Raw genomic sequence first — 16903 nt, 5'->3', positions numbered from 1 at the left:
TAGTAGGGACTTAATAAATGCTTACTAGAAAGAATAGTGACAATAAGACTATTAAAATTATTCTTAATAGTATATATAGTATAATAGTCCTATGGCCATTTAGGCCTGAACACCATCCAAAAAAGGGAATGATAATAACGGTAAGTACTAGTGTTGGAAGTGGCATGCTGGAGAGGGCCCCTGCTATGTCCTGGGCTGCTTCCTGGGCTTTGGGGTGCCTATATGTAGGTGCCCAGACCCCCTCCTTCCCCCACCTCCCCCAGCCACCTGCTTTCTCTCTCCTTCCAAGCTTTCCTCCAAGGCTCATTTGGGGGGCTTCTTGCTTGGGAGGGAGAGACATCATCCTATCAGGAAACAGGGCCCTGGTCTTGGCCTTGTTCCTTCCTGGTTCGTCCCTGCTGTCCTTGAGCAGAGGTAGCTAAGCTCATGGAGCCTCCTTTTCTCTTGGCAGGGAAACGTGGAGAGAAAGGAGAACGGGGTGATGAGGGTCGTGGGCATCCTGGACAGCCAGGGCCTCCAGGAATCCCAGGTAAGTGCCAAGGGCAGGACAGCTGCTGGCTTCACCCCCGCTCATTCCCTTCCCTTCCCCATCCCCACCCCCACCCCGAGTCAAAGGCCTGGGAAACAAGATGCCAGGCTTCTCTCTGCTTTAGAGTGGGACCAGGTAGAAACAGATGGGACCAATGGAGACATGGCAGCTGGGGAGGAGGTCTAAGAGGCAGGGGAGGTAGTTTTTTCTTTCGTGATCACCTCTGCCTCAGCCCAAGAGTGAGGAACCACTTAGAAAATTTCAGGAGACTCCTACTGAATCCTGGAGAAATTTCTAGGGCATTACCTGGGCAAGGTTCTATGTGGGGTCCACAGCCTCAGTTTTCCCCTCTGAGCAATGGGATGTCCTAAAAGTGGTTGGAAATCTGGGGACAAAGGACAGAAGACTGAATCGGGGTTTGATGGGATCCTAATGCTCTTCTCCTCCCTCCCCCAAACTCAGGACTTCCTGGTCGGCCAGGGCAGGCCATCAATGGCAAAGACGGAGACCGTGGATCGCCAGGTGCCCCAGGAGAGGCAGGTCGACCGGGCTTGCCTGGTCCCGTGGGGCTCCCAGGCTACTGTGACCCTGCAGCTTGCCTTGGAGCCTCAGCCTATGCTTCTGCGCGCCTCACAGAACCAGGTTCTATCAAAGGGCCCTGAGTCAGGCCAGAGCAATAGGGCGTGGGCCCTGCCTCCCTTGCCCAGCGGTCATCCCACTCCCTTTGATGGATACCCAGTCCCCTGGCCCAGAGGACACTGATTAAAGTTGAGGACCCAGGGGTTCAGCGGGCTGGTAGCCTACATCAAGCATCCTGGGAAATTCCAAATGAAGGAGCCATGAGGGGGAAGAATTAGGCAGACCCCAGGATCGAAAGGTTTGAAGGCCAATTTCTTGCCTTGGATCTCAGACTTCTCCCCCTGTGCTCCCACATCAAGATAAACATCTCCTTCACCCACTCTTCTTCTCTGGACACATCGGATGGAGAGAGGGAGGTTCCTAGTCTTGGTCCCTCTTACAGGACTGGTCACCCTGCTCTTCCTCACCAACATTCTGGGATGGAAGTGTCCACACTCAGGCCAGCAGATCAGGCTTCTCCCTCCTCAGCTCTGTGTGAATATTTAAATACACCCCTTCCTTCCCCATCCAGAGCTGGGAATACCCGGGCCAGAGCTGCCCAGATCCAGGGTTCCCCTTCTCAGATGCAGATGAAACAGCAGAGGGCTAGGGCTCTCAGGCCAAGGGCAGTGGTGGCATAGCCTGTAATTGGGGGGTAGGAAGGAGAATGATGCCACGGCTGGGGAGAGAGTCCCTGAGCCACTGGAAAACCAAAGGGAGTGTAGTCATCTTCAGACACATACCTGTGCATATCTGTAATACTGTACAATAAACTCCCCACCTGCCCACCAAGCTTGAGCCCAACTGATGTCTCAAATCTGTTCAGTAATAATGGTGGCATGATCATGTATGAGAGAGAGAGAGTATCCTAATAATGTGGGCTTAAATGCATGAGAAAGGGGGAAACAGCATTACCTGACGTCAGGGGGCAAGATCATTACTGACCAAGGGATCAGTCAGACAACAAGCATTTATTAACCACCTACTATGTGCCAGGCACTGTGCTAAGTGCTGGGCATAGAAAAAAAAATATATATATATATATATATTCCCCAACCTTGAGGGGCTCACAATCTAATGGGGGAGACAATGTGCAAATAACCACGTACAAACAAGTTCTAAACAAGATAAACTGAGTAGGATCCATAGAAGGGAAGCCCTAGAAAAAACAGCAATCAGAAAAGGCTTCCTATAGAACGCAGGATTTTAGCACGGATGAAAGCTCTGGGAGATGGAGAAGAGGAGAGGGAGCATTCCAGGCAGAGATCAGGGAAGGCTTTCTGGAGGAAGGGGATTTGGAGCTGGGTTTTAAAGGGTGAATAGGAATTATTATTATAGTATGTGGAGAGGCAGTATGGCAGAGGAGTGGACAGAAAGCTGGCTTCATGGTCATGATGACTTAGGTTCAAGCCTGGTCTCTGACACATACTGGCTGTATGACCCTGGCCAAGTCACCCTCTCAGGGCCCTCAGCAACTTTCTACTCTGTAACTGCAGAGCAGGTGTTGGAGGGAGTTTCCTTTCTCTACCAGAGAAATCACAGGTCTGGACCAAAAGGAAAACAAGCACCTGATATTTCTAGTTTTATACTTAAAGTACAGAGCACTTACATACACCTTCATTTGCTAGTCCTATTAAGTAGGGACTATAAGGCAGTGGGGTCAAATGCAAGCAGTGGGCTGTATATTGACTCAGAAAATTGCAAATTGAAATCATCTATGTTGTATTGTATTTTGATTTATTTTGCTAAATTTAATTAGCAAGATTTAATTTGATTTTGTTAAAGGTAATTTCTCAATTACATTTCTGGGGTGTTGACTCATCTGCTGGTCTAATCTATATCCCAAAAGTATCACCACTATAACATATTTGATTATTTCCATTTTACAAATGAAGAGACTGAGACTCAGAGAGAGTAAGTCAGCAGGTAAAAGGGAGAGAGAAGACGTTTCAAGAAAAGGAATGGCATTAAGGGGCACCAAGGAAAAGGCAAGAAGGGATGTGCTGCATTGGGAGGGAGGGTCATGGAGAAGAGTCAGATTTGACTGGAGAGTAGAGGGCAGAATAGGCTAAGAATGGGACATGGGGCCAGATGGCCACTGAGGTCCTTTTCAAAGCTCAAATTCTATGGTTATGCATCTTCAAAGCCAAGTAAGGAGAGAGAATCTAGGAGGTGGAGTTGCCACGGATGAAGACTAAAACAAGTCCATTGGACAGGGTGACCTTGGTGGAGAGAGGGAGTAGCTGGGGAGGTCAAAGAGGTATCGCGTATACGTAACTTTTTTTCAGGAAGTTATCAGTGAATGGCATGTATAACCTATACCAAATTGCTTGCCTTCTCAATGAGGTGGGGAGAGGAGGGAAACAGGGAGAGAATTTGAAACTCAAAACATTTTTGAAAGACTTTGTTTCCTTTTAAATAGTATTTTATTTTTCCAATTACATGTAAAGACAGTTCTTAAGATTTTTTTTCATGCAAAATTTTGAGTTCCAAATTTTCTCCCTCCCTCACCTCCACCTTCCTTAAGACAGAAAGCGCTTTGATATAGGTTATATATGTAAAATATGTTTTAAACATGCAAAACATATTTTCATATTAGTCATGTTGTAAGAGAAGAAACAGAACAAAAGAAAAAAAAACAAAAAAAGTGAAAATAGTATGTTTTGATATGTATTCAGTCTTCATCAGTTCTTTCTCTGGAGGTGGACAGCATTTACCATGAAGAGTCTTTTGGACTTGTCTTGGATCATCTGCTGAGAAGAACAGTCTATCATAGTTGATCATTGCATAATATTGTTGTTACTGTGTACAACATTCTCCTGGTTCTGCTCACTTCACTTTGCGTCAGTTCATCTAAGTCTTTCCAGGTAAAAAAAAGTTGAAAAATTGTTTTTACTTGTAATTGGGGAAAAATATTAAATAAAAAAGTAGTTTAAAAAAGTTATCAGTAAATGAACAGACAGTAGACAGGACAAGAGTTGGGCAGTAGTAGAAGGGCTGAGGAAAGGCATTTTTAGAATTGGGAGCATTTTTCCACACACAGGAAGGAACCATTGAAGGGAAGACTGAAGATATGAGACCTCACTTTAGAGAGTCTTGTCTTTTCAGTGAAGTGAGAAGCTAAAGCACCCACTGTAAATATGGTGACCTGAGACCTGGCTGCTACTAGGGCAAGAAGAGACTATTTAGGACCCCTCCAGGATCAACTATAAAATCCTCTCTTTGGCATTCAGTCCTTCCTGCCTTTCCAGTTTGTTTGTTTTTTTGTTTTTTTAAGGGGGGAAGGCAGGGCAATTGGGGTTAAGTGATTTGCCCAAGGTCACACAGCTAGTGTTAAGTATCTGAGGCCATATTTGAACTCAGGTCCTCCTGACTCCAGGGCTCGATTTACTGTGCCACCTAGCCACCCCTAGTTTTCTTATACCGTACAACACACCCCTATATAATCTGTGAACAATTGACAGTAGCCTTCTTACTCTCCCTCAAATAAGACACTAGTCTCCCGACTCCCGGCATTTTCACTGGTTGTCATCCATGCCTAAAATGTTCTCCTTCCTCACCTCTAGCTTCCTTCAAGTTCTAGTTAAAATCTCACCTTCTCAGCTCCTCTTAATTCTAGCACCTTTCTTCTTTTGATTATCTCACATTAACCCTGTCTACTGCATGTCTTTATACATTGTCTCCTCCATTAAACTATGAACTCCCAGAGAGACAAGATTGCCAAATTTTGTGTTTGTATCAGCAGCATTCAGCACAGTGCCTAGCTAACATTTAAATGCTAACAGTCCCTCTGTACTCTGTCCCAGTCAACCACATCTGTGTTCATTTCTGAGCAGCAAGTTATAGGGAAGACTGACAAACTTCAGAATGTCCAGAGGAGGGCAACCAGAATGGTGAAGGGCCTTAAGTGTGTGTCATTTGTGGACTGGTTGAAGGAATTTAGCCCAGAGAAGAAAACATTAAATAGGGACAGGACAGCTGTCTTCAAATTTATGAAAACTGTCATGTGGAAGAGAGATTCAAATCATTCTGTTTGGCCCCAGAAGACTTAACCAGGAGCAATGGATTCCTGTTCATTGCTGCAATAAGATTATATTTAGGTTTAATGTCAGTAAAAAAAAAAATCAACTTTCTAACAATCAGAGGTGTCCAAAACCATAAGCAGCTGTCTCCTTCTGTAGTGGGCTTCCTTCATAGAAGTCTTCAAGCAAAGGATGACCACTTGTCAGGTCTAGGGGTAGCCAGAATTCTTTTCAAGGGACAGGTTGAACTAGATAGCTCCTGAGCTCTTTCAATTTGGAAATTCTGTGATTCTGTATTTAGTTTTAGCAATGAGGGTAAGAAGGTATATTCATAAGAGTGAAAGTGGAGGAGGGTGTGTAGAAGAATAAGGAGGGTGAATTGCAATTTCGAGGGCAAAGTCAAAGAGGTAGAAAAAGAAGCTGAAAAACCGTGAGGTCACAATGCCAGGATGGAGAGGGCAGAGGAGAGTCATGAACTATTCTTCAGGAGTCTTTTTAATAGTCTAATTTGGGCACCTCTCTAATTACCTGTCAAGTGAGTTCTCTAATCAAGGTTCCTTCTAGCTCAGAAGTGAATTAACTTTTTAAAAAACTGCAACTATACCAGGTTGGGAATCAGTCCTGCACTCCCCTGTTGTGTGACCTTGGGTAAATCATGACCCGTCTCCCCGAGTTGCATTTCCCTGACTATTAAATAAGGAGTCTGGACTAGATTCTCTTTCTCTTAGCTGATATTCTAGGATTAGGTAGATGAAGTGACATACTGGAAAGAACAGTCAATTTGGGACTTCATGCTTGAGCTGTAATCTCAGTCCTCTCAAAATCTGTTCCAATCTGTCTTCCCAACCTTATTATACATAGATCCCCTTTGCACAGAATTCTTTTCAAGGGACAGATTGAACTAGATAGTTGCTGAGCTCTTTCAATTTTGAAATTCTGTGATTCTGTATTTAGACTTAGCAAAGAGGGTAAGAAGGTGTATTCATAAGAGTGAAGGTGGAGGAGGGTGTGTGGGAGAGGAGGCTGAATGGCAACTCTTTGGATTAACCTTCCTGCTCTTCCTCTCCAAAGTGGATGTCTTACCCTTCTTCACACAGATTGCATCTCCCATGTCCAAATCTTTGCACTAGCTATTCTTCACATGTACTGTGTACTCTTAGAATCCCTTTTCCTTCAAAGCTCAGTTCAGACACCACCTCCCACTGAGACCTTTCCTGATCCCATGCAGCTTCTGCTTCCTTCCCCACAAAAATCGCCTTGTACACGGTGTGTTTGCATTTGCTTTGCATTCTTACTGTATCCTGATAAAATGGAAACTGAGAACAGGGATCATTTAATTTCTGTCTTCGTGTCTCTACAGCCTAACATGGTGCCTGGCACAAAGTAGGCACTTAATAAATGCTTGCTGATTGAAAGCAGCATAAGGGGGCCAGTGACCCAGGCAAGAATGGCCCAGTTTTATGACCTGTGCAGCTCTGGGTCCAAAACTGCTGATCATGGGCCAAAGGAGACCAAAAGCCTAGAGATTAACCTTGCCCTGGATGGCGGGAGGGATAAAGATGGTGGCTTGATGAGCAAAGTTAAAGACATAAAAAAGGCAGAAGGGCAAACACTCAGTTGAAGTGATGTAACCCGTGATGTGAGCTTTCTCAACTTCCCTACCCCATTCCTTAAGCCGTTAACATCACCGCTTCTCTCTTCCCATCAGATTATTTCTACTACATACTAAAGCTAATGTCATCTCCCTACCACCACCTCCTTCCCAAGGCCCCACTCCGGCAGCTACCCGTCTCATCAATCTTTAATCTCTGCCTCCTGGCTCCGTCCTATGGGCTGCTGTCTTCCCTAGATCCTAACTACGCAGTCAAGACCCCATTGCATTCTCTCGATTGCTTAACCTACCGAGAACATGGCCTACAAACAAGGGCTTTTCTTCCTTACTACCTAGCCTCTTCTCAATGTCTTGGAATTGGAATTCTGCTCTCATGACACCACTAAAATTGCTAAGGTCACTGATGACCACCTGACTGCCAGATCCAAAAGCTTTTTAATCAACCCAGATTTCTTGGCTTCTCCTCTGGTTTTTTGTTTTTTTTGGAGAGCAATTGGGCTTAAGTGACTTGCCCAAGGTCACACTGCTAGTTTTTTTGTGTCAAGTGTCTGAGGCTGGATCTGAACCCAGGTCCTCCTGACTTCAGGGCCGGTGCTTTGGAGGCGACCAAGGTTAAGTGACTTGCCCATAGTCACAGTTAGTACATACCTGAGGCTGAATTTGAACTCGGCTCTCTGTGACTCAAGGGCCAATGCTCTATCAACTGCACCACCCATCTGCCCCCCTCAGTTCTGGATACTGGTAATCACACCCTTCCACTAAACAGGAGAGATGACACAATCTTCTACCCACCTCTCTAATCACTCCCATCTTCCCGGTTGGCTCCTCTTCCTCTTCACAGCCCTTTAATGTGGAAGTCTTCCTTAAGATTCTATTCCTGGCCTGTTTTCTCTCCTTTGGCAATCTTACTTATCCTCAGTTTCAATCACTCCTCCCATAGACATAATTTCCCAATCTAAAGCCATATCCACTGCTACTGGTCAAGTCCTCAGAACTACTTATTGAAACAACTCCCCTAAAAGTCTCCCCTCTACAATCTAATCTTTGTCCTACTGCCAGGATTTATTTTTCTAACTAGATCTCATTGTTACACCTTAGCTCAAAAACCTTCAGTGGCTCCCTACCACCTGCCAAGTCAAATTCAAACTTTTCTGTCTGACGTTCACCTCCACTACTTGGTGCTACCCTAACTTTCCAACTCTGTCTCACATTACTGACTCTATATTCCAACCAAACTAATGCACCACCTCAGAAATTTAAAACTAGATACCAATAATAGGCAGCATTTACATAGCACTTTTGTTTGCAAAATTCTTTACATTTATTACCTCATTTGACCCAACAACCCTGGGAAGTAGGTGGTATTATTATCCCCATCTTACAGAGGACACTGAGGTAGGTTATTTGCCTTGGATGACACAGAAAGTGTCAGAGCAGGTTTCGAACTCAGGTCTCTCAGTCAGAGTCCAAGTTCGGAGTTCTATCCATTGTGCCACTTAGCTCCCCATCTCCTATGGCCCCACTAAACATGCTCCTTTGCCCGGAAAACCTTTCCTCTCTTGTATTCGGTATCCACTAAGGCCCAACTCAAATATTAGTTCCCCTAGCAAATCTTGCTGGATTCCCACTCCCTTGATAATTGCCCCTCAGCAATTATCTCACACAGAGGTTGGGAAACTCCCCAATGCCTTCATCATTCAATATTGTTTATTATAGTTGTATTTGCATCCCAACTCCCTCCTAGACTACGAGCTCCTTGAGGATGATCTTATTTAAATTCTGTATGTCCCCAAAAGGTATGCTCCACATAAATTATTTGTTCAACTGAGTGAGCTGTGTATCAGAAGTTTCATGACTTTCTATTCAACTTAACACTTTTTGAAGTGATGACTTCAACACGGAGCCCCATGGTAGGCAGTTAGGATATAAAGGTGGAAAAATGGTTCTTTACCATCCAGGAGTTTTCAATTAATTGGGGAGACAAGGAGAGAAGACACACACACATACAATGGGTACACAAGGGAACATGTACATGTATATGAGGTAAGATATAAATTCTGTAAGAAAATTTAAAGAGAAGTTCCTACAGAGGTATGGCTTGGCTGGGGTCTTGAAAAGGATTTCATGCCAGGCACTTTTCAGAAGAACAAATTGAAGCTATCTAAAGTCATATGAAAAAATGCTCTAAATCACTGATTAGAGAAATGCAAATCAAAACAACTCTGAGGTACCCACACCTGTCTGATTGGCTAACATGACAAAACGGGAAAATAATAAATGCTGGAAAAGATGTGGGAAAATTGGAACACTAATTCATTGTTGGTGAAACTGTGAACTGATCCAACTATTCTGGGGAGCAAATTGGAACTATGCCCAAATGGCTATAAAACTATGCATACCCTTACTTCTGGGGCTGTATCCCAGAAAGATCATTAAAATGGGAAAAGGACCCACATGTACAAAAATATTTATAACAGGTCTCTTTGTGGTATCAAAGAACTGGAAACTGAAGGGATGCCCATCAGCTGGGGAATGGCTATACAAGTTGTGGTATATAAATGTAATGGAACACTATTATGCTATAAGAAATAATGAACAAGCAGCCTTCAGGAAATCCTAGAAAGACCTAAATGAATGGATGCTGAGTAAGGGGAGCAGAACCAGAACACTGTACACAGTTAGTCACCTTATGTGATGACTTTGATAGACTTGGTTCTTCTCAGCAATTCAAAGTTCTAAGATAACTCCAAAAGGCTTATGACAGAAAATGCTATCCACATCCTGAAAAAGAATGATAGAATCTGAATGCAGATTGTAGCATACTATTTGCTCTTTTGTTTCTTCTTTCTCATGGTTCATTCCATTGGTTATAATTCTTTACAACATGACTAATGTAAAATGCTTAATATGAACGTACATGTAGTGTCTATATCAGACAGCACACCATCTTGGGGATGGGGCAGGGAGGGAGTGGGAGAAAATTTAAAACCTGTGGAACTGAATGTTGTAAACTAAAAATAAATAAATTTTTTTTTTTAAAGTAAAGATTTTTCACATACAGCCATGCTTCACAGGATAGGGATAAGGCTCAGAGGTGGTAGGTGGTAAGGAAGTCTTAATGGCAAGGCACAGGACAAACTTAAGGGAATGATGATTATGCTGAAGTAGTTGACTGTGAAGGCCAGGTAAAGGGCAATGGACTGAATGAACTGGAAAAGGATGGAGTGATTAGAGCCTGAGGCTGGTGAAAAGCTGACTCTGCAGATGTGGGGTAATGTTGCAGCTGGAGAAGTGCTGTCTGCCACAAAGCCCTGGAAAGGCTGGGTCTGAAGCATCCTCTTGCAGAGCACCTATGGCAGACCCGAAGTCACTTTTGAGCAGTGAGCTTTTTGATGCTGGACTCACTGTAATGTGTCCCGCATGGCCCTGACCCTGGCGCCCTTTCCTTGCCAGATTCCTAGAGCTGATTCCTCCCCACCCATTCACTTTTTGAACCCTTTGCAATCTGACTCATGACCCAACCACTCATATGAAACTGCTTTTTCAGATGTTGCTAGTGATGTTGGTCAAACTGAAGACTTTGGTCAGTCTTGGGATCTTTATTTCTAGATAGTTTTCTGAGATTGCTTCTTCTTGGCTCTCTAGTCCTTCACTCCCTCTCCTTAACTATCATCCGTACTCTGCCCCAAGCACCTGTGCTCTGCGTGGCTCTGTCCTGTCCTGCACTTTCTCTGGTTGTCTATCTTTATGTCATTGACCCTGTGGAAGTCTGGCAAGACGCACAAACTTCTCAAAACGTCTGCTATGTCTATTCCTAATGAAAGGAAATACTAAATTTCAGTAAAAATAAGGATGAATTTTGTTTCCTCATCCAACTTCTAGGACCCCCTGAAATCTATCCTTGGGGGCTGTGAGCTCCAGGTTAATAATCCCCACCCTACTTTGGTGGTCTTGTTGCTCCCGTGTTAAAGACAAAGCTACACGTCTAGTCCTGATCTCTACACGACCTCCACTTCCTTGTCTCTAAATGCTGGTCATCTCCACTGCAAAGCCCCCGTAAGCACCCCATGTTTCAGCATGCCTGAAACAGAACACATGCTTCCAGAACTCTCGCCCAAGACCATCTCCTCTGATCATCATCTGACTCCTTCCTTTCCCCCACTGACTGGGCTGTGAAATCCTGTCAACTCCACCTCTAAAACATCTCTTGCACTTCTGCCTCTCTCCATTAACAGTCACCACAGTAGTTGCAGCCGTCATTATCCATAATCCATCCTCCACAGATGCCAAAAGCATCCTCCTGGGGCACGAGCATGCCTCAAAATCCTTTAGAACCTCCTTGTCCTCAGCAGGCCTGACATCAGTCTGACTGCAGCCTGCCTTCTCTCCGACTTCACACATAAACTCCCCTCAGAGTCTACAATACAGCCTTGTCTGATGACTTCGCTATCCTCTGAAGGCCACATGCAGGCAGCTCCCACCATACTTCATTTTCATTGCTTGCTTTGAGAAGGCTTCTTCTATTCCTTTATTCCTCAGCTCACAGAACACCTTCACCATGAAGCCTCCCCTTATTTATTTCCCCCTTCCCCATCCCTCCAAGTCTTCTTAGAGTATTTTGGGTCTCTCTTTGCACTCACCACATATTAATCTGTAATATATCTATCTCTATACCACTTGTATCTGTTTAGTAGAAAATAGGCTTCTTAGAGGTAGACTATTTTTAAAAAATCTTTGTATTCCTAGCAGCTACCATGATGCTTTAGTAAATGTTTGTACATCAGGCACTTAATAAACATTTAATTGAATCAGCTGAATTCCCTAGACTGTACCCATAAGTTACTTAGACTACTGCTGCCTGCTAGATCCCCTTCCCAACTCAATTCTCACTGTAAGACAGCAGGGGAACAACATGATCAAAACATCTAAGGAAGCTTAATTTGACTTCCAGGAAGGCAGACTGAAGTGGTTCTGAGTAAAGGCACCAATTAGTAAGTTTGATGTTGAAGGCAGTTAGGCTCACGATCATTTGAGCTGCATCAATGCTGAGGCAGTAGAGTCAGAGTGGAGTAAAAGAAGTTACAGAGCATGACTCAGCCAGGGAACAGGGAACAGACACAGCCTCACAGGTGTAAACCCTGGAGGGCTACTGCTTCTCCTCCAACGCAGAGCCACCTCTTCACATGGCACCAGCCAGCTCCTCCTGTGGGCAGAGAATGAGCCTGGGAGGTGGATAAAACATAAAGCCTTTCCAACAAATTAAAGATAGAGTATACAATTTTCCATTGGCAATTTTTAATGTTTGACTTGTGCTGGATTCAAATATGAGTTTAAAGGCACAGGAGGAAGGGAAGGCCATCTCAAAGAGAAGGAAGAGATAAGGGAGGCTGGAGGAATAAAACTGTAGAACCCACCCACTAGCATTCCACCTAAGGAAATAAATAATACATTACAACAGAGATACTGACGACTTTGATCATAATTTTCACATGAAAAAGTCACCCCAAACTTCAGCTGTGCAAAGTTTTACTGACAGAAATCCGAAGATTGGTTCCATTCCCATTTGGAGCAGATACCCAGAAGGCAGAAGTACCCAGGGGATGACTCCAGACACAAAAACTTAGGGCTTCCTCAGGCACTGCACACAATTATCAGGCAGTCACATACAGATTTTTTTTTCAAATGCCAAAAGGAACCTCAGGGTGGAAGGTTGCTTTGAAATAAAAATAGCTTGACCATTGACAACTACTACAACTGGTCTAAGTGGGATGCTAGGTTTGATTCATAGCATTAGAAAAGGGGAGGAGTCTGGAGGTTTCCTCAAAACAGGCAATACTTCTGTAGTTTTTACTATGATTCCATAGGGCTTCACCTAAGTGCAAAAAGAAACTTGTCATCTTGGGGGTTTCCAAAAATTCCATTTTGTCCTCCCTTCTCCAAATTTTGTCCCTTGTATAGACATGGACACCTGCATAATATGGCTGTTTCTGCCCCAAAGAGAAACATGTAACTTTCCTTGCTGAGGCCAGGCTGAGGTCAAGGATAGAAAGGGATTGCAAATTCAAAAAAGCTAAAGGGTATTTTGAAAAATACTACTGATTTGCCTAATGTGATCATACAGGAAGTACATGGCTTTGCCTAACTGACATTAAATCTTGTCAACTGTGATTTCCTATATACTGTGGAATAGATCCTGATGAATAAAATCCAATAAAACAATTAACAAAAATGTCTTGAAATTGCCCACCTAAACGTGGATACAGTGGCAGAAGTCAAAAGTATATTTATAACCATATTTCATCAGAATGATGCCAGCTGTAATGACAAGTACGCTCCTCATTATTTAAAACACTGATTGGTTGGTCAGATTAAACACAAACAATTTAACTATTTAAAGATTCAAATTTGTTATGAGTACAATGATTTAGGACCATGGTCTCAGCCTTCTAAAAAGGTTTTAGAGGAAAAGATACCTCCTCCAAAGATGTGCCCAAAGTACCCAGTGGGCAGATTTAACTACAGGTATGGAAATGAATACTTTTATGTTTGTTCAAATTAAGTCGGGGGTAAATTATATCATCAAAAGTAAAGTAAAAATACCTTATATACAATATACTTTTTAAGCTCATCCAGTGTTTTCCTTTTTAAAAAAACCGATTATTGCAATCAATTTTAAAATGGGACATTAAATGCATTTAAATCAGGGCACCCACCTGCACTTAATTTTTCTCTTAAAAAAGGTGAAAACATTTAAGAGCTAGAACATGCTGCCAGGATGGAAACTTTCAGAAATTTGTCTTCAAGCACAGACCCTGGGCATCTCAGTCTTGTTTTGAATCCTGCAAAGCCTGAAGTCTCTCTAGTAGTGGAGGATGGGAATAATGCCACATTGAAAATAACCAGTCAGAAACAGGAAACCCCAAGTTGTCTTTGTTTAGTTTGATCAAGGCTGAATATAAGTCTTTAGCTTTCCCAAGTTTCTTGGCAAATGCATCTGCTTGGAACTCAAATCTTCGGCTCAGTACTGTGAGACAAAAAGAAAGTACCTGAGGGAAGGGAAGGGAAAGAAAGGATTACTGGGAAAGCAGTACTTATGAAGAAAATTATAAAGTGAGGTTTGCATGAAGGTCAATCAGTCATCAAGGATACAGAATATTAGTGGGGCACCTCTATAAAGTTATGTGGTGGTCCTATACATTCCCATCCATTTGAGAACATTTCTAACCCCATCATTTTTCAGATGCGAGAACAAAGGCCTACAAAAGTCAATGACTTGCCCAGTGTTACAGAAGTAGTAAGCAGCAGGGCTGGGAAACAAATTCAGCTTGTGACCTGAAAGGGCCCTTTCCACTGTATCTTACTCTCTTCCATCAAGAAGAGGCATCTTTCCTCAGAGTAAGTCACTCCAGCTCTAAACTAACAATAATGACTGTATTGATTGATGTCCAATGTTAGGGTCACAACAAAATATTTAAATACCCCTCAAAAATAATAGTTTGGTATAGAGCAAATAATGTTGGACATGGAGTCAGGAACTCTGACATTTAGGAGCTGTGTGAACATAAGAAAGTCATCTACCCTCTCTACGCCTCAGTTTTCTCATTTATAAAATGAGCATCAAAATAAATTGTGAAGATAAGATCATAAGTGTCAGCTAAAATGAGGAGAATAATGCTTAAAAAGCAAGAAAACAGCAGCATCTCTGTGCTAAGAGGACACTAGGAGGACACCCACTCCGCCCTCTAAATAAAGAAAGTACAATGTAGTCTTCTACTTCTCTCCCAACTAACACGTGGTCACCGGCCTATGTGGAGACCTTCAGGGACGGGGAATTCAACATCCTCCACAAAACTCATCCGCCTGGATCCCCTGGGCCAATGATGCCCCGACACCTACAAGTCACACAACAGTCCTATGCCTACACTTTTCTTTTACACCGGTTTGGGGTGGAGGGAGGATGGTGTCTGTGAATCTAGATGGAAAAATTTGCATATGTATTTTGACTAACCTCTAGCATTTCCTTCGATTTGAATTTAAGGAATTTTTCTGAGAAGTGGTCCACAGATTTCACCAGACTGCCCAAGGAGTCCTCCAATCACAGAGAACATGAGCTCCCGAAGGCAGGGGCTCTGTCATTGTTTCCCAAGTGCCAGTTCCCATTTCAGACAGTTACTAATTGTGTGGCCCTAGGCAAGGCCTATCACACTTAACCTCTCGGCACCTGCCTCAATGTCCAAATCTGTAAAATGGGGGGAGGGGAGGTTAAGAGAAGTAAAAGTTGACTTTGATGGCTTTTAAAGTTCCTTCTAATTCTGAGCCTATGATTCTATAAAAGGGTAAGCTTCAGTTAACTCAAAATGGCCTCATACAGACCAGCTAATTATCTGATAAGGCCAGAATCCTTCCTTTTGTTTTTCCTGGTATTTACACCTGGCTAAAATTATCTTTTAAGGTTATCTGAATGCCTAGTAGTCATTTGAGTTATCTAAGAATATTTACGTCTTGTTTCATGTTCTACCACTTTATGCAGAAATCACTGAAACACCTCACTTTTATTGCTTAGCCTAGCTTGAAATTCTTTATCTTTTAACATTTTCAGCTTATCATCCTTACAATAATCAGGTTGCCTAGCTTTATGATCTCATTTATCATCAAGTAGGGGGTTATGAAATGCTGCTTAATCAGGGTGTGAAGGTAACCTGGGGAGTCTAAATTGAGGCAAGTTCCGAGCATCAGATTGGAAAGGCTGTAAGAAGAGCTTGTGTCTCTGCCCTCTGAGGACCAGCCTAGCTAAGTGTAAAGAGGCTCATTAATTGCTTTTTTTGGGTAACTGACTCTTAGGAAGAGTGTACCCTATAACACTGGCCCTGTGTTGGTAGAGGTAGTGTTCACTGAGGAAATTGGCCAAAGGATACCCCACTTTTGTGTCCATCCCACAGTACTGCCCATGCCCAATAAATTCTAGATGACTGTTTTTTGTAGTGAACCTCATATTCAATGCCACCTCACCAATCCCCTCCTTTCTGTAGTTTGTACCCTGCCAGTGCTATTCTCTTAGTGACTTTCCACTAAATTCCTGGGATACCAGTTACATCAGGATCTGTATTCACTGAATGTTCCCCAATTCATTCAGGCATGCTTCTAGGCTAGGGTCTAACAAGGACTTGACTATACTGGCTTCACTCTTCTTTTGGGTTAACTGTTGATTCCAAAGGTAGATTTTACTATTGCCACTGTCTTCAAGCATAGCACATCCTCAGAGAACAGGGTTGCAGGGGGTCTCTAAGGGCATCTGATCCAATTCACCGCTAAGCAATAAAACCCTCCCCAATGAAGGATCATCTAATCTCCAATAAAAAAGCTCTCACAACCTCAAAGAATTTCTGTTAGAACATTCTCCTTATACTGGGTAGGAATTTGCTTCTCTTTAAATTCCACCCATGACAAGCCATGTGGTACAGTCAAAATAACAATGGGCTTGAAGCCAGAGGGTCTGGGTCTGAATCTTGGCCTTGCTACTCACTGTCTCTGTGATCATGGGTAGGTCACTAATCTTCACTGAAGGGGAATGGACTAGGTTGGTTGGCTGTTGAGGTCATCTATATTCCGAGTATGACCCTCTTCAGCCAAACTGCTGTCCCATTTCCTCAGGTTTCAGATCTTTGGGGGAAGATTTCCTCCTATTTCCAGAAGGACAAAAGCTATGTATGCCAGGCCTGTCTCTCAGCCCTACCCATAATTTCCTCCCAGATGCTGAGTTTCCTTGTCTACTTTCCAAGGGTTTGAGAGTTAGTATGGAGTTTCCTCCTTGACCACTTATGGTAGGGTCCTTGGCCATCCGAGTGTCATATCTCTTGGCACACTATGTCTTTTCTCAAATTTAACCATCATTCCAATGTTTTCTTTTATGTTTAGTACCAGTGTCTAGTCACTACTTTGGTCCAGGTGGCAGACTGTTCTGCTCACAGCCTAGTCACTCCAACTATGACGAGCACCTGACAAACTAAAATCATCCTCCCTTGTCCCATCATTTTGTCCATATGCTGAATAAACAGATTTGCTGAACTTTCAGAGCTTTCCATGGGGAAGGAAGGGGCTAGCATTTCAAAGACTGCCCGAGAG

General features: G+C 43.2%; 2 protein-coding genes across 3 annotated transcripts in view; one reads left to right on the top strand and one right to left on the bottom strand.

Moving 5' to 3' along the window:
* Positions 1–1939, top strand: part of COL9A2 (collagen type IX alpha 2 chain) — a 29207-nt gene extending 27268 nt beyond the window's left edge. The window contains exons 31-32 of the mRNA XM_069068054.1: positions 452–529; positions 992–1939. Coding sequence (XP_068924155.1) covers positions 452–529; positions 992–1191 — 278 coding nt within the window. The 3' untranslated portion in view covers positions 1192–1939. The remainder of the gene's footprint in view (positions 1–451; positions 530–991) is intronic.
* A 10120-nt stretch (positions 1940–12059) lies between these two features.
* Positions 12060–16903, bottom strand: part of ZMPSTE24 (zinc metallopeptidase STE24) — a 46600-nt gene continuing 41756 nt past the window's right edge. For both annotated transcript variants that reach the window (XM_069068062.1, XM_069068061.1), the window contains one exon: positions 12060–13827. In XM_069068062.1, the coding sequence (XP_068924163.1) occupies positions 13603–13827 (225 nt within the window). In that variant the 3' untranslated portion in view covers positions 12060–13602. The remainder of the gene's footprint in view (positions 13828–16903) is intronic.

Source organism: Petaurus breviceps, unplaced genomic scaffold, assembly GCF_028583685.1.
Source record: "Petaurus breviceps papuanus isolate PSGF00001 unplaced genomic scaffold, PetGlider_PUasm1.0 90760, whole genome shotgun sequence".
Lineage (NCBI taxonomy): Eukaryota > Metazoa > Chordata > Mammalia > Diprotodontia > Petauridae > Petaurus > Petaurus breviceps.
The sequence above is the reverse complement of the archived record's forward strand: the minus strand, read 5'-3'. Positions and strand labels throughout refer to the sequence as shown.